This window comes from Coturnix japonica, chromosome 1, assembly GCF_054131305.1.
Source record: "Coturnix japonica strain WE chromosome 1, WE-NBRP24, whole genome shotgun sequence".
Taxonomy (NCBI): Eukaryota; Metazoa; Chordata; class Aves; order Galliformes; family Phasianidae; genus Coturnix; species Coturnix japonica.
In genome coordinates this window covers 112,763,785-112,786,876 of record NC_140663.1, presented here as the reverse complement: position 1 = coordinate 112,786,876, position 23,092 = coordinate 112,763,785, and the positions used below count along the sequence as shown (strand labels likewise).

At 39.4% G+C, this 23,092-nt stretch overlaps 2 protein-coding genes across 9 annotated transcripts in view; both read left to right on the top strand.

Moving 5' to 3' along the window:
• Positions 1-10,551, top strand: part of EGFL6 (EGF like domain multiple 6) — a 35,826-nt gene extending 25,275 nt beyond the window's left edge. Inside the window, exons 9-12 of the mRNA XM_015848189.3 lie at positions 4,709-4,789; positions 6,697-6,783; positions 8,446-8,711; positions 9,895-10,551. Of these exons, the coding sequence (XP_015703675.2) occupies positions 4,709-4,789; positions 6,697-6,783; positions 8,446-8,711; positions 9,895-9,990 (530 nt within the window). The 3' untranslated portion in view covers positions 9,991-10,551. The remainder of the gene's footprint in view (positions 1-4,708; positions 4,790-6,696; positions 6,784-8,445; positions 8,712-9,894) is intronic.
• Positions 10,552-15,005: 4,454 nt separating this feature from the next.
• Positions 15,006-22,694, top strand: TCEANC (transcription elongation factor A N-terminal and central domain containing). Of its 8 annotated transcripts, none has more exons than XM_015848226.2 (3): positions 15,006-15,089; positions 17,620-17,713; positions 21,481-22,694. In XM_015848226.2, the coding sequence occupies exon 3, from the start codon at positions 21,489-21,491 to the stop codon at positions 22,557-22,559; it is 1,071 nt and encodes a 356-aa protein (XP_015703712.2). In that variant the 5' UTR covers positions 15,006-15,089; positions 17,620-17,713; positions 21,481-21,488; the 3' UTR covers positions 22,560-22,694. The 8 variants fall into 8 exon arrangements, 7 of the variants coding, with proteins under 7 accessions (XP_015703712.2, XP_015703704.2, XP_015703696.2 ...); XM_015848218.2 differs by having other exon boundaries at positions 15,006-15,097; XM_032441254.2 differs by lacking the exon at positions 15,006-15,089 and adding an exon at positions 16,534-16,552.
• The last annotated feature ends 398 nt before the right edge of the window (positions 22,695-23,092 follow it).

The window sequence follows — 23,092 nt, the reverse complement described above, 5'->3', positions numbered from 1 at the left end:
AGTCTTTTAAAAATGCAATAGTTTAAGATAGCAAAAAATAAAGCCCTCAACATTGAAGAAATGTCAAAAGTACTGTTAGTTGTTACTGTTAGCTTACTTTTCCTCCTTATCTTCTTATGCCTTGCGATACATTCTTTAATGGATTTTAATGAGTATTTTCCATGGGGCCTTTGCCTTGTTCAGTGTGAAGGAAGGATCTGTCCTGCAATGCAGGGGGTGGTTCAGTATACAGAGCTGTGTGTTATTGATTACAAAAGTTGCGGATGCACAGAAAATGAGGCAGGAACTGCAGGGTATGAGGGAAAAATTGTTGTTTCAGGTTCTGAGTTGTGTTTATTCCTTTCCTTATTTTCTGTGTGATATGGGATCCTAAGGTCTGATTTCCAGAAGTGATAAACACCCTCAACTACAGCTGTTAACTCAGTAGGAACTGCTTTTATGCAGTGATATGAAATGCAATGGGCATTGAAATGTCAAGTCCAGATTTCATATTCTGGATATGCACACCATGGTGTTTGAACAAAACAACTACTGGACTCACTAAGAGTGACATCAAAGTTAATACATTAATATTTGTAAAGCACAAAAATATAATCTAGCCGGCCGTGTTAACGTCCAAGCTCCTTCCTTTGATAGCACCAAGAATGGTAATAAAGTTTTGGCTTCCTTATATATTCAGCAATAATATAAGTAGACTGCTTTATGCATTCTAGACTCTTAATTCTGAGCAAGAAAACTCTCCGTTAATCAAAATGTTTGCTTTTAATATCATTCTTTTCTGATAATTAGATCACTGTGTGATCAACTAATGCTCAAGCTGCAGCTCAGTCCACAGCTATAGATAAAAAGCTCCAAAGATGTTGGGCATCTGGCAGATGTAGTTCTTTCAGAGGAGGATGGATAGCAGAAACGTAGCATATTCCTTTCAGTCTGAAGGTGATCTATGGTATATACAAGAAAACACTCTGCATTTTACTCTCTCTTCTATTCTGATGGATTTCTTTTACAGTGCCCACTCTAGTTTTGGGGGTGGAAGTGGTTTGTTGGTTGTTTTTTAGAGTTTCTGTTTGTTTGCTTACAGTTTTCATTGAGCTCTTACCGTCAGAAAGCAGTGTTAGATATGCCACAGGTTTAGACACTGTGGGATTGTATGTGTGAGAATCATTGACTGTGAGTTGCTTCTCCCAGATACGGTGTTATTTCTACATGTAGACTAATTAGGCTACTTAGGCAAAAACAAGCATAGGCGTTTCCCAGGGGATAGAAAAATTATAACAGTCATAACAAGAAACAAAAATACACCTCAGTCCCCACAGTTAACTCCTTAAAACACGTGGGTACCTGTATTCTGCTGCAGATGTTCTTCAGGTATTGTTGTCTCAGGAAGAGCTCATTCTGATGCTGCTGGTGATTTATAAGAAATACAGACCCACTACCAAGAATACAAGAAGAAATTAAAGCTTTAAAGATAGCACATGCATTAGTGCAGACAACTAGAAAATAACTTTCAAGCTATAATCCAAGCTGTATTTTTTCAGTCAAAACGTTATTTCCAGGAGTATAAAATACAGCGTATGTAATTTTAAATGCAGTAGCTGGCAAAGTAGAAAGGTGAAACCAAGTGCACATAAAGGAAAATCTATCTGCAATGGTGTTCTTTTTCTGAAGCATGCCTGTAAAATAGTACTCCACAGATCTATTCTACTCACTGGGTTTGTGGGTTTTTTGTTTTAACTTTGGGTACTTTCGTGTAGTATCTTTTCCAGATGTGCTCCTGCAGACTTTCTGTTGCTTTTGTGATTTCTTTATCCCTTATTTTACTTCTAGACTGACTTGAGAATCTATATAAATGATACTTTGCAGGTGGACCTGTGCTCACTCCAAGCAATCCGAGTGCAAGCCAGCTCCAAACAAGAAGCCGTGTAGTCCAAGTTGGTGAACTGGTAAATTGGTTGTATTTGGTTATATAGGTACCTCTGAAGACTAGGGTATTAGTTCTTCTTGCCACTAATTTCTGCCTGTAAGATCAACGCATCAAACCTCATAAGAGTATACTGATGGCGCCAGCCCTTAAGCACCCTGAAGCAAGGAATTATATATATAATGGCAGATAATATAATAGATAGTGCTACATATATGCAGGTGTGTGGATGCCAGTACTGCAGAAATAAGGGGTTGACTCTGCTGCACCAGAAGTGGCCCTTATGTGAGCTTTTCTTGGAGACTGTATTCTTAAGGATCAAGAGATTAAGACTTTTGAGGAAGTTCTGTATTTCTGCAAGTACCTCTGAATAGCGGAAGAGATGAAAAAAGCAAGCCTGACTCCTGCCTAATACTTAGGAGGGAACGGACTTTGTATTCTGGTTATGTCCAGTGATGGCTCAATGTCAAATGTAGGCACCTTCCAAGAAGTAAGGATTCTTGGCAGCCTTTCTGTAAGCTGAAGCATAGAGTTTCTCATAAGTGGTATCTTCCAGTAAGTGGAGAACCTGGCTGTAATGTCTGACACTGAAAGCAAAAAATAGATTTGGATACAAAATTTGACCTTTTTATGTATGTGATAGTCATTCACTGGAAGCATCTGCAGCATAGTTACACCTGCATTTGTATCTCTCAAGTGTAATTCAGTAACTCTGTAAATAAATCTTCCTGGCAGCTGCTATCTTCTATTAAATTTCTCCACATTTCAAGATCTTTTCACATTTTAATAGCTTTCTTCATTTTGGCAAGGATTTTCATAGCCTGAGCCTCTTTCATAAAATATGAGGCCAAGTTTATGGCATGATGCTAAACTTAACAACTAAACTGTATTTGCCTGTTCCTAAATGTGTATATGAAGACATAGATTAATTTGGAGAAAGATCTATTAATCTTTGCCTTAAGTAAGAATATTATCCAGGTGATGTAAGCAGTGTTCTGGGTGAGGAGAAGGCTGCAAGGGCAACAAGAGGGAACAAGCTCCTGGCAGTTCATCAGAAAGCTTGTAAGATCTCAGGAGTCTCCTTTCTTGGCTCATTTGGCCCCTGTAGAACAGCCTCTAGGGCCTCTTCATTGCTGTGTGTTTTCTCTGGTGTTCATAATGAGCAATTTTTTGACAGTTTTGAAAGACGTGAAAAATTAAGAAATGGTATATTCTTTATGGTACTTGGAGGCTCTGGTTTGCAGTGGGTTGTAAACATGTTCTTAATACTGAGCATGTGCTTACAACTTCAAGCACGCTGGAGTATTTTGATGAGAATTTGTAGGTAAGTGGAACTCGTGAAACAAACTGGATTCTGAACTCTTGTCTGGAAAAATAAAAACAACAACAGGCATACATATGAAGTTCATGACTTTTAAAATACTTGGCATCTGCAACATCCTAAAGGCATGACTAATACCAAGTAGGGAAATGTAATTTTGATTTCCGTAGCTCCTACCACCTGGCGCTGCTGAGGAGCTGCTGCCCACGTGGTGTGTCTGAAAAGTGAACTTCCTTATGCTGGGCTTTCATAAGCACTTTTTGTAAGCGGTAATCCAAAGGATCTACCGTCTCTCCTCTAAAACAGGACATCTTATCTCTTCCTTTTTCATAGGGATATATGTATATATTGAAGGTATCATCTGCATATGCTTTTGCAAAGGATAGAGTCCTCTGCCAGTGAAAGCGTGTCTTGCCAACACCTTGTTTGTGATTAGTTATTTACGCGGACACCACACAAAGAATTTGAAACCATTGGCTTTTTTTAGTGTGTACTTCTCTAGTTACCACTTAGAGTAATACAAAAGAAGATTAACGACTGAACTTCAAAAGTACTTAGGCTCCTGGCTGACAGTCCATGGAAAATAAGAGTTTGCAAGCTTTGTAGCTCATCAAACCTAAGAGGTTTTGCCTTCCTCTGTCAGGCTGCTGCTAAAAAATAGCACTTCTTGCATAAATACTTCCTCTAGGCCAATACTGTAGAGAATGCACCTGACGTTTATCACTGCCGTACTGACTCTTCCAGTTTGGCACAGGACAAGTCAACTAGTTTTTACAAAAGAGCTTTCTATGGAGTTTCTACCAAGCCTGATGATTGAAATGTGTGGCTGTGCTCACCAACTGTGGCAAGGAGGGTGAGGAAGAGCAGAGCAATTGCCATGCCTTTCCTTCCCAACAGGAAGACTGGTCGATGAAGCCTACATGTGCCCAGCTGAGCTGATGAGGCCTGCAAATGCCTCAGGAGAAAGTACAGCTTCAGAAGAATGATCTCCCAGAGCTCCCATTACAGCAGCGCAGATAGCATAGTGTGGGCCTTTGATTCCTGAAATTTATGGCTTTTACAAAGCCTCACACATTACCCATGTTTTGAGCTTCCTGTTTGCTGCCAAGCATTCACATCATTGTCTTCACCATCTCTTTCAGTCCGAATACTTCAACCAGTAGCTGAAATTTTGTAAGCAAAAAAACAGGTCGTCATGCTGAAGAAAGAGCATATGCAAAGCTCTTTGACTTTGTAAACCTTGCAGCTGAATTGCCTGCATCTTAGAAGGCACAGTGCTGAGGGAATTAGCAATTTGAACAAAGTTTTACTATTTGGAGTTAGTTAACCAGGGTTAGGAAAGTAAGTTTGATGGAGAAGTGAAGAACACATACATTGGATTACTTAAACGAATGACTGCAATGGGTATGGAGGAATAAAGCTCTGCTTTCTGTTCCTGTTATGATTTGACAAGTTGTTTTCACCAGTTCCCCAGGGTAAAGAAGCAGCTGCCTTTGGCCCTCTCCTGGCACAAAGAAGAGTTTCGGTGACAAGACAAGAGCATGAAGGTAGATTCTTTTTATTCTGTAGTGTTTATTTTATCGCATATTGCATGTTTTATTAAGAACCTGTATCTGCCTTAGCTGAACCAGTTAAAGGTCTTTAACATACAACAAAAGGTTTCTGAGCATTTAGAGATGGTATATAGCCAAATAATTTCACCAATTCCAATGTGAAAACCTGGTTTTGTGTTCTTTTCAAAACATGTTAGCTCTTGCTAAGGTGTGTAAGGAAAGCTCCCCCACATGGAAATTTAATTTGCAAATGCATTTCATTTACTTTTTTCATAAAAAACATGAACTCATTTTGGTCATCTATAAAATTAAACTGTTTTCGAGAAATATTGCATAGCACACAACCATATCTCAATGCCCTTCAGCCATTTGTTATTGGATCTTGTCCTGGTTTCAGTTTCCCTTGAACGTGACTGAGTAAATATTTATCCTGGATCTTTAATAGCCTGTCTATAAATTCACAATAGCTCCCAATTCATCAGTAAGTCCTGTGGATATCAGAGTAAGGTGATTCTTTGTTTTTTTTCACATTGAAAACTGTTGTAAAATCAGCTGGCAGCATACGAGGCTCAAAACCAGTCAATTTATGCATACAAATTAAACTTTGGCCATGACCTAGGAAATCACTCCATACATTTCCAAACAGAAAACTGCACTGCCTTCTGGTAACTATGACAGACTGCAGTGTACATCAGGCCAGAGCAGAGTGCGTGAGCAGATCAGAGGGCACTTTCACTCTCTCTCCTGATGGGAAACAGTTCTGTGATGCAATAACTTGATTTTAAGTTGTACAGCCTTTATTAGATAGGCAAAGATAGCAAGAAACTAAAAAAAAATGGCTTTTGAGAATTACAAGAGCCAAGGAAAAAAGCAAAATCCAAGAGGGAAAAATAAGAGGGTTCATTGAGCTAATGAGCTTAAAGAACAGCAGCATTCTTCTGTGGAGTTAACAGCTAAGTGGGCAGGGACCGAAATGTTGGGATTCACTGTATCTGAGATCCATTTTAGGACAAGGTGGGTTTCAATCAAAAGCAATGGAGAAATGCCTCCCAGTCTTAAAAAAAAACACAAACTCTTCTTCTCCAATTCAGAGAGTAGTAGGTTTGAAAACAAGACTTGGATTTATATAATAATGCTCTTTAATTGCTGTGTGCCACACTTCTCTGTCCCGTGATAAAGTCCTTGCAAAGAACCAGAAGGAATTCCCCTTTCTAAGGAAATTCAGATAGCTGACATATTGATCTGATCTTGCATGCTAGCATTGCTAGTATAGTTATATAATTGTATTTTCATTTACAGTCACAAAGGCTGTCATATGCTCTGGATGATACACTTTTTTTTTGCAGTGTGCTCTAAAGGTCAATATATTTGGGTTGCTCCCAGCTCCATATAGTATGAGTATTCAGTGTGAAGCAATGGATTCCTCTCATGGGAAGCCAGCTTCTCATTTTAATGGCAAGAACTAAAGCTTGAGCATTTCAGCTGATGCAACAACAGCAGTGTAGTTGCACATTTGGAAAAGTGTAGAGCTTGAAAATTTGCAGACCCCAAACCACTTACGGTGTTCAGATTAAAAACTGACATCTCAAACTACACCTGGAAATCAGCAGGAATGCAGTATACAGAAGTCATAGCATATAAAATCATGTGCACGTGGGAGACTGGCAGTAAAAGGACACAATAGGTTTTGCTGTGAGTTAAGGAAAGAATTGCTACATAAACTCCAATGTTTTGCTTCTTTTGCAAATTAATCTAGGTCAATGCTGCCTGAATTGAAACTGTGGGCAATTTTAGAATACATAGACTTACAACTAGGTGAATAAAGGGCAAATTACTTGTATCAATACTTAAGATGCAACGCTTCTCTTATCTGTGTGTCTCTATTGCCAATTTTTTTCTAGTTGACTGCAGTTTCAGTCGAGGAGTCTGCGACTGGAAACAAGATACTAATGATGACTTTGACTGGAATCCTGCTGATCGAGACAGAGGTATTTATTTAAATATCTATCCTCTATCTCAGCTGTGATTTGATGTCCTATCCTCTCCAAAAAAAAAAAGTGGGTAAGGTAGAGTAGAAAATAGAATCAAGAATTAATTAAGGCAGCAGAGAAGGCTGGGAGTGGAAGTTGCTTTTCCAGTGGCAATTGCTACTTAGCAACATATTTCAGCTCAAATGAATCAAAAGATAAGAAAGATTTGAATAGAACTGTTAAGATTTGCAAGTTGCAAAACAATTGAAACCTTATTAGTTACGCATTGTGTCTCTCCAAGGCCGGTAGGATATTTAACCACATCTACCATTTAGATGGATGTAGGAATGTTGTCACTCACATGGCTTAGACATAGCACTATGATAACTGTGCCTGGCCTTCTACAAAAGAGCACTGATGTCATCTACCTGGACTCCTGCTTGGCCTTTGATGCAGTCCCTGACAATGTTCCTATCAGTAAATTGGAGGAATGTAAGTTTGATTGACTGCTAAATGGGCAAAGAATTGGCTGGATGCCTGTGTCTGAAGACTTACAGTCAGCACTTCAGTGTCAGAATGGAAACCTGTAATGAGTTGTTTAGCCTGGAGAAGAGAAGGCTCTGGGGAGCCTTTCAGTACTTAGAAGGGGGACTGAAAGAAAGATGAGGAGGGCTTCTTATCAGGGAGTATAGAGATAGGACAAGACACAATGAATTTAAACTAAAAGATTTAGATTGGATACAAGGAAGAAATTTTTCATGATGAGGTGGTGAAGCACACACAGGCTGCCCAGAGAAGCTGTGGATGCCCCACCCACAGCTGATCTAGTAAAAGGTGTCTTTCCCATGGTATGGAGGTTAGAACTAGATGATCTTAGATGGTCTTTTCCAACCCAAACCCTTCTGTGATTCTGTGGTCTTCCTTTGTGGCACAGGAAAGATTGCAGAAGATGTTACAGTAGAACCAGTGGATAATGTAGATCACTTGTTCCAGTTGCAACATAGACATTCTCTTCCCATTCTTTCACAGTCTTTCCATCTCAGTCTTTCTTTGCTAATCCTTCCTCTCCTGCTCCTTATATTTCCTTTTCCCCAGTACCTTTCTCTTTCCTGCAGCTTTCAGGAAGCCCTTACTCAGTCCTTGTTCCATTTTCACAACTAAAGCTCTGGTGATTATGTCCATTTATGGACCCAGTTCTTTTATCCCTTTATCTCTTTGTGTGTCATCTCTCATTTTGTTGTTCCTCCAGGATTTAAGGAATAAACTGTTGGTTCCCTTATGAGTTTGTCATCACTGCAGAGGGGAGTGCACAGAGTTTTGAGCTGGCTCAAGTGCTGGAAATGGTCTGACCAGCGAGGCACAGCACCATGTTTCAAGCTATTGCATTTGAAAAATTGAGATGACTTTGCTTTTGAAATATACAGAAAATTGCAATGCAAGGAAGAATGACTGTAATTGCCAGTGAAATATGAACTCATCTCCTTTCTAAAGTGATCTGACTTCCAATAGCGAAAGCTTATTCCTTGAAAATTACACTCCCTGCTGTTTTTCTCCAGCCTGATTTGAAATTATTCAAGTAACAGAGCTTCTACTTATTTTCTTAGTAAAACTGCTTTCAATGTGCTAATAAGTAAGTAGCACGTGTCCATTAAAGCTGCGTTTTCCATTTTTTGTTACAAGGTGATGGGTACTACATGGCTGTTCCAGCCTTCGTGGGTCACAAGAAGGATTTGGGCCGCCTAAAACTTCTCCTGACTGACCTCAAACCAAAGAGCACCTACTGCTTGATTTTCAGTTATCGGCTTGCTGGCGAAAGAGTGAGAAAACTCCGAGTGTTTGCGGCCAACAAAAAAACTGCTCCTGTTTGGGAGCAAGACAAAGGAAAAGATGAAAGGTGGAGAACTGGAAAAATAGAAATAATGCAGGGGATTGAAACAACTAACAGTGTAAGTCTAACACAATTTATAGCCTAACTACTATGCCCAACACAGTAGGTTTTTTCCTAATCCTCATTCCACCAGCTCTTTTACAGGCATCATATGCTCGCAATGGAAAAGCTGTTTTGAAATGGAAGAGTACAGGTTTTAGAAGGCTGACAAGTTATTATATGGTTGTAGTTTCAGAACAGAATTGCTCCAGTTTGCTAGGACACTACTGCCAGATAGACCCAATCATTTTATAAGAACTTCATCAGATCTCCAATTATCACAAACTATCAGAATCTCTGCTTATTATTTCACGCAATGGGAGGCGTAAGTATAAGCTTGGAAAAATGAAAATTATCCCTGTTTTGTAGAAAATAATGCTCTCAAGCCATACTCACGTAGATCATTAGTGCAGAAAGAGACGCCATTATAATCAAGGTTGGGCAGTCACCATAGGTGCAGGGTATGTTTGGCCAGCAGAGAACACTGTGCCCCAGTAATTCTCTGAAAACTGCCTCAGTAAGGGCTTCAACAAGTTTCTTCTTGAAATTCTAGAGCCTGATTTCCATGTATATGACTGAATATTTTCAGCGCAGGGCAAAGGGCAAACGAATAATGGAAGCATAAAGGAAATTGAAGTCCTTTCTGAAGTATTTTGCACTGCCAGAAAGCCATAGAGGAACTGTTGCGTAAATAAGAATCAGTCTATAAAATAAAAATCCCAGACACTCTATTGATAAAAACAATCTACTATGTGTGCATAGTACTGCAACTATAATTAGTAGCCTACCATATATAGAGTAGATAGAAATATATGTATTTACCAGATATATGGCCTAATACTTAGGATCCAAATAGATGGAAAATGAACAATTGTAATGTCTCCAAGAAATGGAGTGTGCTAACATCACATACAGAAGTAATGCCACAATATTATAATGGGATTTCACTCAATCTGCATTTACTTTGTACAATGAAAATAAGCAATCTTATTAAATGAATCCATTTGGTATTGTAAATCTGTACAGAGGATTATCAGCCTAGTTCAAATTATATGTATAAATACTAAAAGCTGCAGGGATTTGAGTCATTAAGTCTCTCCTGGATTATTATAAAACATTCCTCAGATATTTAACTTGAAGAGTCAGTGACTGGTTGGATAAACTACATTTTCATTGTGAATACATCTCTTTTCTTGTGACAGATCATCTTTGAATCAGAACGTGGGAAGGGCAAAACTGGAGAAATTGGAGTGGACAATGTTATACTACTTTCTGGTCTATGCCCAGAAGACACCTGAGAATGGATATTTGAGTATACTGGATTTAACCCTATTTTTAATACTTGCCTTATTAGTAGTGTTGTTTTTTTTTTTTTAATCTTTTCATTATTAAAAAAGAATGAAAACATAAATTTACAAACTGTGCCTTGAACTTTGTGCAGCAATGCAAACAGGAACTGACATGTGCAAGATGCAGAGCGCACCTCTTTTTTGTGAGTCAGATCTAATACATGCTTTGAATGTAGCACTACTGTATTTTATCATTCAAGGTTCTGAGGCATTACAATATTTGTGTAGCTTTTTTACAAACTCTGTACACTTTCATTTCTTAAAGCTCTTTTCAAGGCTATTCTTAAGTCTTCCATTGCATTTCTACTTCACAAGAACTCAAAGCAGTATATAAGAGGATGCTACTACTCCTGGTGATGTAATTTTAACTTCCTACTTAGTGTGTAGATATTAATTTTATTCAAAAAAAAAGAAAAAAAAAGTTTTTTTTCTGTCTTGACAGAGCTAAATTTTAAGTGGAGTCATATCTTTGGGGAATATTTTAATTGCTAATAAAATATGTAAAATGTCCTCTTTGTCATCGGTGTCTTTGAGTCGCACAAATCACTGTTTAGGAAGTGATCTGCTTTTTTTTTTTTTTCATAAGTATTTAGTATGCATCACACAGAGGTGATGTTACCAACTAGTACTGAAAAAAAGTAAAGAAACCTCATGCTCTGTACTGACCTTCAGGAGCAGACAGGATTCTGCTGAGTTACAGACCTTCTTTACTGCACAGAGACATGAAACAACCATTTTTGTTTTCCAGTAGACAGGATGGTTTAGTGGCCACACAGTAAGGCTCATTCTTACACAGTCAAGAAATATATATCTCTTTTGCAAGTCTCTTCTTGTTCTTCAGACTTCTGTTAAATGGATAGAGACTACCCACTGTCCCCAGGAACTGAGAGGGAAGCAGACTTTTCTCCCTCAAAGCAGAAGCTGACATCTTGCCACTCTCATTTGCATGTTAGGAGGGTCTGGAATCTACGTCCCCCTGCTCTGAAAAGAAGCTGAAGGATTGAAGGCTGGGCAAAAGACCATTTTCTCCCTCGTTATCTCTTCTGAGGATACCTAACACCCGCATCTCAAGCAGATGGGGATGCCTGAAACTGAGAAGATTAAAGGTCTGTTTTACTAAAATCAAGTTCTGTGTCTAGCTTCAACCTGCAGTAGTTTACATGTGCACAGTGCCCTTGAAGCCAAAGAATTCTGCACTTCATTGTTTGTACACTTCATGTACAAGCATGAGAACCATTGCAGAAGCAATACAGTTAAATATGTATTTAAAGCAAACAAAATCTGACTTCAAAAACAACAGCGCAGCTAGGAATTTCTTATGTGTGCGGTTATTTGGCATGTAAAAGTGGTTTCATCCTCTATACTTGCTCTGGGATAAATTCTGCCTGTGTAAGCATAATATCGATAGACTATTTGTTCAGTGCACAAAGAATAGAAGATGGCTTCTGCAGAAGCAACAAAACGTATTGCATTATCGGCATTCATAAAAATCTCATCAATGCAGCAGCAAACATTGACGGTATCATTTGCAGCTCCTGAGGCTGATGTTAAACTTTGGATGTAGCCCTCTGCCCGCAGGTTAGTAAAAAAAAAACACCACCTAATTACCTATATCTATACTACGTCCTTCAAAAACTACTCTACAAATGTGAGCACTTAATCCTGAATGATACGTAACGAAAGGTTTCAATCACTTTTCTTCAACAGCCAAAACAATTAAATGGGATGATTCATTTTGTCAACCCTGAATGTATGGAATGGCCAAGGCATGTTTGTGCACGACGATTATCTTACAGCTTGCAATTGAGAAGAACCTAACATTCTGCAGCTCTCAGATGTTGTTTTGATTCATTAAATCAGGATTCCCCACTGCAATCTTTAAGGATCATAAGGATGAAGATAATAGAGAGATACTTTCAGTGACTGATGATCACTCATATTTAATTTGTAATTGCTTGAATGTTTTGGATAGAAACATAAGCCTGCTTGCACTGGACAAAAGGAAATTCATGAAATATACTAATGAAAAGATTAACAGCAAGAAAATATTGGTGATATCCATGGAAATACTGATGCGTGTTAAAGGAAATAACATTTCCCTAACCCACCTTAAAGTATCGTTTCATTCTTTTTTCTTCATATGCTTCTCTTTATTTCCACACTAAGATGGTGCTTCTCCAACAACTCCAATAGTGAGCACAAGTGCTGAGTAGCTCCAGACAAGCTTTGTCATGGCCCAGCTCTAAATGCTCTCTCATATGATTCCCAGGCTGAATTTGGGAGTCACAATGTTGCAGGAGCCACCCACAGGAGGAGTTTGCAGATAACAACCCAGTTTTGCAAAGCACAAAGGAGGTGGTACATTTAATTTTCTGCTGTTCCTTCTGTACTCAGACAATAGCAAAACCAGCAGCTTCTTCAAGCACTTTACATCTTCCAAACCTGATTTTCTGACTCCCCTGCTTTCTGCTGGCTGTAGATGGAATGCTGGTGCTAAACTTGGATGCCAAAACTCTGCTGACACCTCTGGAGCTATGACAATAACGAGTGTCTGAACTTTTGCCACCTCTCATTTGACTTTTACAGTCATACTATCAGAGGAATTTAATACAAAACTACGCTGCAGCCAATTCAACACTTTGCAAACCTACAGAGAATGCTGTAAGAGGTATTAATAATAATAAAGATTACAGTTCTCTATGTGATTAATGGTATCTTTAGTATCAATATTTGTAATTCCGTCATTTCTTGATTTTCAGTCAGGAAGCAAGGGTATTTTTTTTACCATTTACCACAACTTTGGTGCTTAAGCTTTCTGATGAAAATATGGAGACAAATTCTCAGCCATGTTTGTGTAGCTTGTGGTAGCTGTTCTCAGCCACGTTTTGTACTCTTCTGATTTCATTACAGACACTTTGCTCTACAGTACTGTTACCAAGGGCAGAACTTAAGTTAGCCTCCCCCACTAGAAGCGATTCTAGCAAGTGATCACTTACCAGTTCTCTTTCAGGTCTTCAGGAAGGATATAATCTCCCCAATTCCACTTCATTGGAAACAGCTGCTCCCATTACCTGTACGCAAGGTTTCAGAAAGTTCAAACCACAGCTTTGGAGCTTGTGTCTAGGGATTTTGCAGGAAATGCCTGTCCATCAGCCCTTCTGCCAGAACACATATTGTCTGGGCTGTTCTGAAAAGTCAATTGTTACAACTCCAAGAATAGGCAATAATAAGGACAGTCTAAAGCACATCCTTTGGAAAACAAATTGAAGGAAGAAGGTTTTAAAGGAATTCATACATATTTTCTTTCAAATAATTCCACTATAAATGTTTGGTGAATGGGAGTACATCTCTGCAAAATTTCACTGCTAATGCTTGACCAATACACAACATCTTCAGAACTGTTAGAAGAAAGATTTCTATTTCATTAAAAGGAAACACATTGTTCTGTGATTCTATTATTGCACTGTTCTCAGGAACTGCAAACTCTTTCATAAATGTACATCTAAGTTAATAAACAAAGTAATCATTGTGGCAATCTTGCAAGTTTCTTGTCTGATGGCACAGATGAACTGTTCACCGATTGTCTAACCAACATTTTCCCAAATATTTCTGTGGATATTTAACAATTTATCAGCTGGCAGAGTATCTTATCTTGTTTAATAGAAGTCTATTCTTTTTAGAGAAGTAGATACTTAGCACAGCCAACATTGAAATCTCAAGGAAAGCAAGCTGTTACTGTAGCACTGATTTTATCCTGGAAAACCCTGCAAAAACACAAAAAATATGTATATATACCATTACACAAGTATATGAATATAACAAGTATATCATGTTTATCCCTTGGTTTACTTAGGAGTAACTGAAAAAGCATTATTGCAGAATCATAGAATTGTAGGGGCTAGAAGAGACCTCTAGAACTTTTCTAGTCCAACCCCCCTGCCAAAGCAGGCTCCATAGATCAGGCTGCACAGGTAAGAGTCCAGGTGGGTCTTGAACATCTCCAGAGGAGAATCCACAACCTGTCTGAGCAGCCTGGTTCAGTGCTCTGTCACCCTTACTGTGAAGTTCTTACACACATTTGTACGTAACTTCCTATGTTTCAGTTTGTGACCATTTCCCCTTGTCCTATCACCACACATTGCTGATAAGAGTCTGGCCTCATCCCTTTGCCTCCCACACCTTAGGTATTTACAGACATTAATCAGATCCCCTCTCAGTCTATTCTCAAGGCTGAACAGACCCAGGTCACTCAGCCTTTCCTCATAAGAGAGATGCTCCAGCCCCTATATTTTCTGGAACAGTGATTAATTAGACCAAACATAGTTTAATGGAGAAGGCTCTGAGTAAGGAACCTCCCTCAAATAGTGGCATCCTTTGTTCTGATCTCTGTTCCTGGGAAGACTCCTCACACTCCTCACACAGGGCTAATCATGCTCCTTGTGTCTTCCCTGCTAAAGGAAGTCTGCGCCAGTTCTGAAAAGCCACGCTGTCTTCTTCCAGTCTTTCAGCTCCTCTTCTGTACAACTTCAGACTTGTCCCACACTTTGTTGCTGCACAAAAAGAAGGCAAAAAAGGAAGCCTGACTTCAACTGCGTAACCAGTTGTGTATAATACACGGAATGAGGATGACCACTGTAAAAGCATTACGTCACTCACGTATTTACCAAAAGGGCTGTTTCTGCCTGGGAATCGTCCTTGGTAAGAGGCAGGAGCCTTTCTTGTCAGTAGAGGGCAGCATAGGCCTCATCAGTGAATAAAACCAAGCTCATTTACGTAAAAATCATACGGATTTTCACCGTAATTGCGAATAAACCCTATCATACGCCCGTAAGTTTGCCAGAAATACACATATTTCCCAGAATCACTTTGAATACTCTGCGTACAATGCATGCGAAAGAAAAAAGGCCGTGGCATTGCTCCCCCCGGGTCCCGCCGGCACCAGGCCGCGCTGCCCCCTCCCCCCTACCCGGCCCGCTCGCAGACATGGCGGAGCGCAGCGCGGCCTGGGAGGCGGGGAGGGTTGCGCCGCATTGAGGCCCAGCGCGGAGGTAACGGGGTACGGGTCCGTATTGCTGCATATTCCCCAGCGACACAGCTCTCTCTTAACCGATATTGCTCGGGGGTGAGGCCGAGAGAGGCGGTGGGGCCTGGCGCAGTGTCCGAGCGCCGCGGGATGGGTGCTGGGCGGGCCCGGTTGGGGGGAGGGGGCGGCAGTCAGTGTGCGACAAGTGATAGGAAGAGGGGAAATGGCCTTGGATGCATTTTTTACTTTGTCTTGGTTTATCAGTGGAAGTTTGCTGCACTAAGTGGACTATGGTTTTGAATCTGTGAAGGTGTATGGCTGACCCCAAATGATTTTGGAGAGGGCAGGGTTTTTTTCCCCAAGGGTTAGCTTCTTAGTTTTAAAAATGAGACAGTGGAGTTTTGGGTTAGATATGAGGAGAAAGTTTTTCACAGAGGGTGGTGATGCACTGGAACAGGTTGCCCAGGGAGGCTGTGGATGCTCCATCCATGGAGGCATTCAAGGCCAGGCTGGATGTGGCTCTGGGCAGCCTGGTCTGGTGGTTGATGACCCTTCACATAGCAGGGGGGTTGAAACTACATGACCATTGTGGTCCTTTTCAACCCAGGCCGTTCTATCATTCTATGATTAGTTAGCAGAAAATCTCTCACTCTGGTTTGTTTGTTTGTTTTTCCCCCATGCAGTGATTTTCATTTTTAAAACCTTCTGATTCAGTACAATGTTTTGAGATGACTATATTTCAAACCAGAGGTAGCCTGTTTTATTTTTTTGTTTGTTTGTTTGTTTTCCCCTTAAAAACAAACTGACTTAATAGATCTTTATTGATCACCATTGCTAATTCTTGTACATGCAGTGACTCATTATGCCATGTGGTCAAGTGTGAGAGGTGGTAATGATTTGGCAAGAAAGTACCTCAGCTGCACAGTATTACAGAGCCTAATTGAAAATGCAAACCAGTTTCTATCTTAACTTTGAATTCAGATGGATGTTCCCATACTTTGCTGAAATTAAGCAGAATGGAAATGCCTTGTGTTACCTCTTGGAACAAGGAAGACAGCAGAAAACTGCTGACTGTTTGTTCAGCAGCATTTGCCAAATAGCATTAAATCAAGTGGGGAAGTGGTAAAATTCCAAATGTTTTAAATGTCGGATGAAAAAACAGTGTATGGCACAAAGACTGGATAAGGGATTAAAACCTTCCCTCCAGTCTGTGACCAGGCACCTTTGGGCCTACAGGGTGTTTTGTTGTTGTTGTTTTTGAGGGTTTATTTTGCCAAATATTATGCAAATAGGTATCTTAAAAATGTAAAATTTCCTAAAGGCCATAGGAAAATTGTTTTATCCCCAAGGCTGGGCTTTCTCATTGTGCACTATTACACAAGGCTGCATGGGTTTGCTGTACTACAGCCCCCTCAAGTGGTAAAACATTTTCCCATTTAAAACTGCAGCCAACTCCACCACCTCACTGCTGTGCCATGCTCCAGAGAGGTGAGTAAGTTTCATTGTGTAAGCTCCATAACTAATAATGGATATTTGTAGACTGCCAGCAGTTGTTTTAGACTTCTGTTTTCCTATTTGCTGAATAACTTGCTTCAATCAGTGCTTTTGCATATCTGACAGCAGAAAAAACAACAACCCCTTGGCGGCATGCAGGGTGTCTGACTGTTCCCTAGATTAGAACAGGCTTACAGAATTCCATCTACAAAACAACCAAAGAAAGTATTCATGTACCTGGGAGAAGAACATAGGCTGTAGATTTTTGGTTTTGCCATTGTGCTGCAAAACATCAAAACCATGTTACACAGCAGAAACATCAGTGTTCAAGGAATGTGTGAGTAAGAAAGAACTCAGGCTTACTCTGCTTAGGTTCAATGTGAACTTTGGCTAGAAAATACCCTCCGGTGTTGCCACTACATCAGTAATTCTTTGTTTCTCCCTCTAAGAACATGGAAAACATGCAGTAGACTCAGAGTATTTACTTGTGTCTGGATTCTAGAAATGTTCCTTGACATACTGACATAATATGAAATGCTCTGCAGGATTCCCTGTGTTAAGCACTCTGCCTCAACCTTTGAAGGAAGCCAGAAGTTGTAAAATGTACTGGGTTTGTGCTTGTTCTCAACATCAGCCTTGGTGATTAAAATCCAGTTACCACAGAGCAGCAGTGCACAAACAACGTTTTTTGTTTCTCATCACACTGCCTTTTAATATGGAAGCTGAGATGAAATCTGTGATTGTCTAGGTAGTGGAATACTTTATGGTTATGGGTATGTATCATTTTTCAGCTTGAAGTATTTTAAGGTCTTTTGAAAACTGGGTACACACAGCAAAGCAGTGCCGTGCTGTGTGTACAATGCTTTCTCTTCAGAAACCCTTCTTCTCATTTGTCATTGATGAAGGCATACTTATTACTTTTACTTGGTTGTTTCCCTGCTGGTTGTTTCTTGTGTTTCTACTTGCAGATAATGAATATCCCACTCCGCTGAAGATGTTAATTACAGATTTCAATTCTGGTCTTGTCATGTGTTTTGATGACTTTTTTTCCTTTCACACAATTCTGCTGAGTAAGAGGGTCACCCAGTTCTCTTTGCTGTTTGTCATACGAGCTGAGGAAAGCACTTCCTCAGAAGTGATTGTTTGGACATAAACGTGAGTAGTTTAATGGCTAACTGAATTTCCAAAATTAGTTTTAAACTTCTATATTTTCATGCCCACATTCTGTTATCCATTTTTGTTCAGCTGCAACCATAACCTTTACTTGAATTTGCTGTTGGATAAGCTTGAAAAAGTAAATGCACCACTATGGAGATCTTAGGATTTCTAGGAATTTAACCACTGCATTACTGTGGGAAAAAGTCTTAAGTTAGAACATATATATTATATTTAATCTAATTCAAGACAGACTACTAGAAGGTGAATGTTTGGGAGATGGGGAGCTGTCCTGCTGTAACCATGGCCACCCTGCTTAAGAAAACAACTCTTTCAACTGTTACAGACTCTGTGGTTGGTTACCAGAACAAATGAGGAAGGATTCAGCTCTATGTGCTTCATTTTATTTTATTTTTTTTTTATTTTATTTTGTTTTGTTTTGTTTTATTTTATTTTATTTTATTTTATTTTATTTTATTTTATTTTATTTTATTTTATTATGGTAGTTTTACAAATATATTTGAAAAAGTGCATCTCTCTTTTCTCTCTGTTTCTGAAATTGCTTTAGAAAAATAATTTCTGTTATAGACATTATTGAGCTCAGTATTTTCAGTACCTGAAGGGAACTTACTCCCAGGAGGGGAGTAAACTCTTCAAAAGGGCTGACAATAGCAGTACACGGGGAAATGGTTTTAAGTTAAAAGAGGGAAGATTTAGGTTGGATGTTAGGGGGAAGTTCTTCACTAGAAGAGTGGTTAGGCCCTGGAACAGGCTGCCCAGTGAGGTTGTGGATGCCCCGTCCTTGGAGGTGTTCAGGACCAGGTTGGACGGGGCCCTGGGCAACCAGATCTAGTAAATGTGTATGTTTGGTGGCCCTGCCAGGCAGGGGGGTTGGAACTACATGATCCTTGAGGTCCCTTCCAACCCGGGTCATTCTGTGATTCTGTGAGCTCTCACGGGGCTTCAAAATGTCAGGCAAGAATGAGCCGTTTCAAGACAAGTGAAGTGAAAGCAGACAGCGTTTGCTATGGAGGTCAGGCTAGTCTGTCGTCTGTGCTTGTAGAAACATAATGAAAGTTGATCCTCGCTGTCTTGTCCTTCTTTTCTTTTGAGCTCCAAGGCCCTACCTAATGTTTAAACTTATTTCTGGCATGCGTAGTACAACTGAAAGCTGCGAAACGTGCAAATTGTCCAGCTTTCTTTCTTCCTCTTCTTTCCCCCCTTCCTGGGAGATTTCATCATGGAAATAGTGATGGTGCAAGAAATCTACTTGTGAGTTCCTTCAAATGTGCGTGTGTGTATCTGGCCTTGCATCAGTTTCCAAGTGCAAGTGACCTTTTATAGGGTCATGATATATACAACTTCAGCCAATAATTTTTTGCACAGATACTGAAGACTAAATCATAAGGAAAGAGGACGGGTGCTTACAACACACCACTCACTGTGCCTATGCATTTAGTTCTGTTCAGCAGCAGGAGAATAATGTTAGTATATAATAATGTCAGAATATATGGGATCATGCAATAAGGCTCTGGCTGGAAGACAATACATGTATCAGTATTAGGATACGTGTGATGTGTCTTTAACTCTTAAGGATTTGCAAAAGTAGCAATTAGGAGTTTGCAGATGTTCTCAAATCAGTTTGTAGGTGTGACTGTTTTTGGGTAGCCTTGGTGATCAAATTGTAACGTAATAACAGAGCTAGAAAGGGAAAGAGCAACGACAGACATGTTAAAAGTTTACCAGTCTGATGTGCGTCCCTGGTTAGCAGTTGTGAAGAGATGATTTTGGAAGAGAGAGAATGCGTGATCTCTTGCATGACAAGTGAAAGGTTTAGGTACTGGTGGAAATCATGGGTGACGTAGGAGCCAGAGTGTGATTTGGGGCTTATGATCCATTGAGTTACATTAGTATTACTCCCTTAATCATACTGCAGAGTAGTTCTTAACCTTAGCTTTACAGCTCCCAATAAAATGTTTTCAGCTACTTACTGTTCCTTAATTGTAGAAATTACCCATATTAAGTTGTGGTGATACTTAAAAGTTCTTCAGAACACCTGAAAATTCTGTTATCTTCAGTAAATGCATGAAAAAATTATTTAGGTATCTTTTGTTAGATCCTGTTCCCACATTAACTCAGTAGTTTTATTCTTTTGAAGTAAGAAGACTTGAGGAAAAAGTCTGAAATGAAGAATCAGTCCTCATATATCTCATCTGTCTGCACCAGAAGTTAATGTTAATTGGAACTTGTATGTTTTATTGAAATCAGACAACAGATAGAACAGATAATCAGACATCTCTGTGCTTAGAACAATTTATGAAAAAGATCTTGCCAAATGAGGGTGTAGTTACTGCAATGATTGCTTTAAAGAAAAGAAAGAGGAGAAAAAAAACGTGTGGGTTTTTTTTCCTGATATTCTATATCACTCCAGCTTGCATATTTATTTGTAGTAGGATGCTTGGAAATAGTGAAAAGTGGAGAAAGATGTTGAGATACAGATTCACGGAAGTTGAGACAGTCTTTTTTTTACTGAGAAAGATTTATTTTGCACGTTTTGGAAAGATGGCAGCAAAATCTTTCTTGGTTTGAGGTAAATTTTCATGTTGCGATTTGTAACATTCAGATTAAATAAGTTGTAGTGTTTACTTCTAAAAGTCTGCCCTTGGAGGCTATCAGGAAGGTAGCAGTACAGAATGTGTTCAGCAGAGTGAAGACATTATGTTATTCAAATAGCTACTGCAGCAGAAGGACGGGATTTTTCATACGTTCATATTTTGTGCAATGGAAAAACGAACCTTCTTCAAAACCAACATTTTCAGTAAATTGAATCTGTTGACACTAATCCTGTAAAAACTCTGATATTTTGCTGCCTTATGCGTGAGGAGGGGATGATACATTGCCTATAAAGCTTCCTTTTATATGTTTTGGAAAAGGTATAAATTGATCACAGAATCACAGAATTGTAGGGGTTGGAAGGGACCTCTAGAGATCATCGAGTCCAATCCCCCTGCCAAAGCAGGCTCCCTACACCACGTCACACAGGTAGGCGTCCAGGCGGGTCTTAAATATCTCCAGTGAAGGAGACTCCACCACCTCCCTGGGCAGCCTGTTCCAGTGCTCCGTCACCCTCATCATAAAGAAGTTCTTCCACACATTCATGCGGAACTTCCTATGCTGTACTTTCATCCCATTACCCCTAGTCCTGTCTGACACTACTGAAAAGAGACCAGCCTCACCACTATGGCCCCCACACCTCAGGTATTTATAAACCTGGATCAAGTCCCCTCTCAGCCTTCTCTTCACAAGGCTAAACAGACCCAGTTCCCTAAATAGGATAGGAGATTTTATACATCAGTGAGCATTCATCTGTTGCTTTCAGTAAAAAACACTGACTTTCAGAACTCACTGCTCCTTGGTAGTTCAGTGGTATGAGTGATAATGCATCAAGCACCACAAAACCCACCTATAATCTCAGCTGGCAGAATGGCTTTGTAGTTACCTGTCTCCTCGTAGTAGTTGGGACTGTCCCTTTTTACTTCTATTTTTGCTGTATGTGCATAAAAAAACAAGTTTGATTAGTCATTTTTATTCTTCTGGCAGTGCCTTTCTTGGTGCAATTGTTGGTAAAATACTGGTTTTTTTTTCCTTAAAAAGTAATTTTGAATAGTTAACTCTGTAAGAAGAACTTACAAGATGAATATAAAGAAAATGATGTAATAAATATCGTAATTGCAGAAAATGTTTTATGGTTTTTTTTTTTCTTTCAGGTTTAAAAATGTCTGACCAGAAAAATATTATATACAGAATCCATTGTATTGAAAAGCTGCTCTCTGAGAACAATTTCCAAGATATTGAGGATCATCTTAAAGAGCTTGAAGATGTCAGTATGACTGTAGAATATCTTCAGGGGACAGAAGTTGTCAAGGTTGTATACAGAATACTCAAGAGCTGCCCTTCAGTGGGGCTGAAAAAGAAAGCAAAGCAGCTATTAGCAAGATGGAAAGCACTTTACAAGAATAGCCGTCTTCAAGCAGTGCAAGTGAAGAAGTCAATTTCTGTATGTGTGAGTGAGGAAACTGAACATCTTGAGATTCCCAGGGAACAGCTGTTGCCTGAAGGACCTTGTCAGCAGGAAGTATTAGATGCTGTCCCTTCTAAAAGTTTGGTCCCACCACAAACTGTTAAAAATGCAAGTAACAATGCAGAAATAGATCAGCTTTCCCCTTTTGATGAAGGGCATATTGATAATGAAGGTTCTAAACCTCTTGTTAATGAAGCAGGCTCTCAGCAGGATCACATGAGAGCTCTGAGGTGTAAATGCACAGATCTTCTTTATAAAGCTTTGACTGGTTCTGCCAAAGACAAGGAAGAAGCTGATAGATGGCTAAAGCTTTCTAAAGAAATTGAAGAACATGTTTTTGCTCTTCATTCTAAAAATGACAAAAAGTATAAAAATTGCATCAGAAGTAAAATCTCTAACTTGAAGAACCCTAAAAGCTGCAACTTAAAACATAACCTTTTTTCAGGGACTTTGAGTCCAAAGGCTTTTGCCGAGATGACAGTGATGGAAATGGCCAGTGATGAACTGAAACAGCTCAGGGCCCTGTACACAGAGTCCTCTATTCAAGAACATCAGCTTCCACAAGTTATTAATGGCACACAGACAAACAAAATAAAGTGTAGGCGCTGTGAAAAATCTGATTGCACTGTCACTATGATTGCCAGAGGAACTCTCTTTCTTCCAGGCTGGGTGCGAAACACAAATCCCGATGAACAAATGTTGACTTTTGTTATTTGCAATGAATGTGGAGAACAATGGTATCACAGCAGATGGATTTGTTTGTAATGCTCGTTCACATTAAGTCATTGAAAAACACAGATAAAAGAAGGTACCTCTTGAAACTGTATAGTGTAAAATCGGATATTGATACTACATAGGCACAAATAAAAAATTGCAAAAACACTTTTAAAAAATGCTAAATTAGTTTGAAGATCTGATTCTTTTTTAAGTGGTAAGGCTATGTGTTTAAAAAAGAAAAGTTCCAGTTTAGCAAATTTAATTTGCTAAAGTATGACAAGAACATCCATCTAGTTGACAAAGAGAAGCCATCTGATGATGTCTTTTTCAATTTCAATGAAGATTTCAATACTGTTTCTCACAGAATGCTTCCGGACAAAATGCCCAGCATACAGTTAAACAAAAACATAAAGTGATGTGTAAGCAGTTGGCTGATGGGATGGGCCCAAAGGGTTATAGTAAATAATAGTCCTGCTCTGCTCTACACTGTGTGGCTTCACCTCCTGCACTATTGGAGAGTGTCCAAAGGAGGGTAATGAAGGTGGTGTAGAGTCTGGAGGGTAAGGTGTATGAAGAGCAAC

Coding starts and splice junctions, on each gene's coding strand:
- TCEANC (XM_015848210.2), top strand. CDS start 21,489: ATGTCTGACCAGAAAAATATTATATACAGAATCCATTGTATTGAAAAG.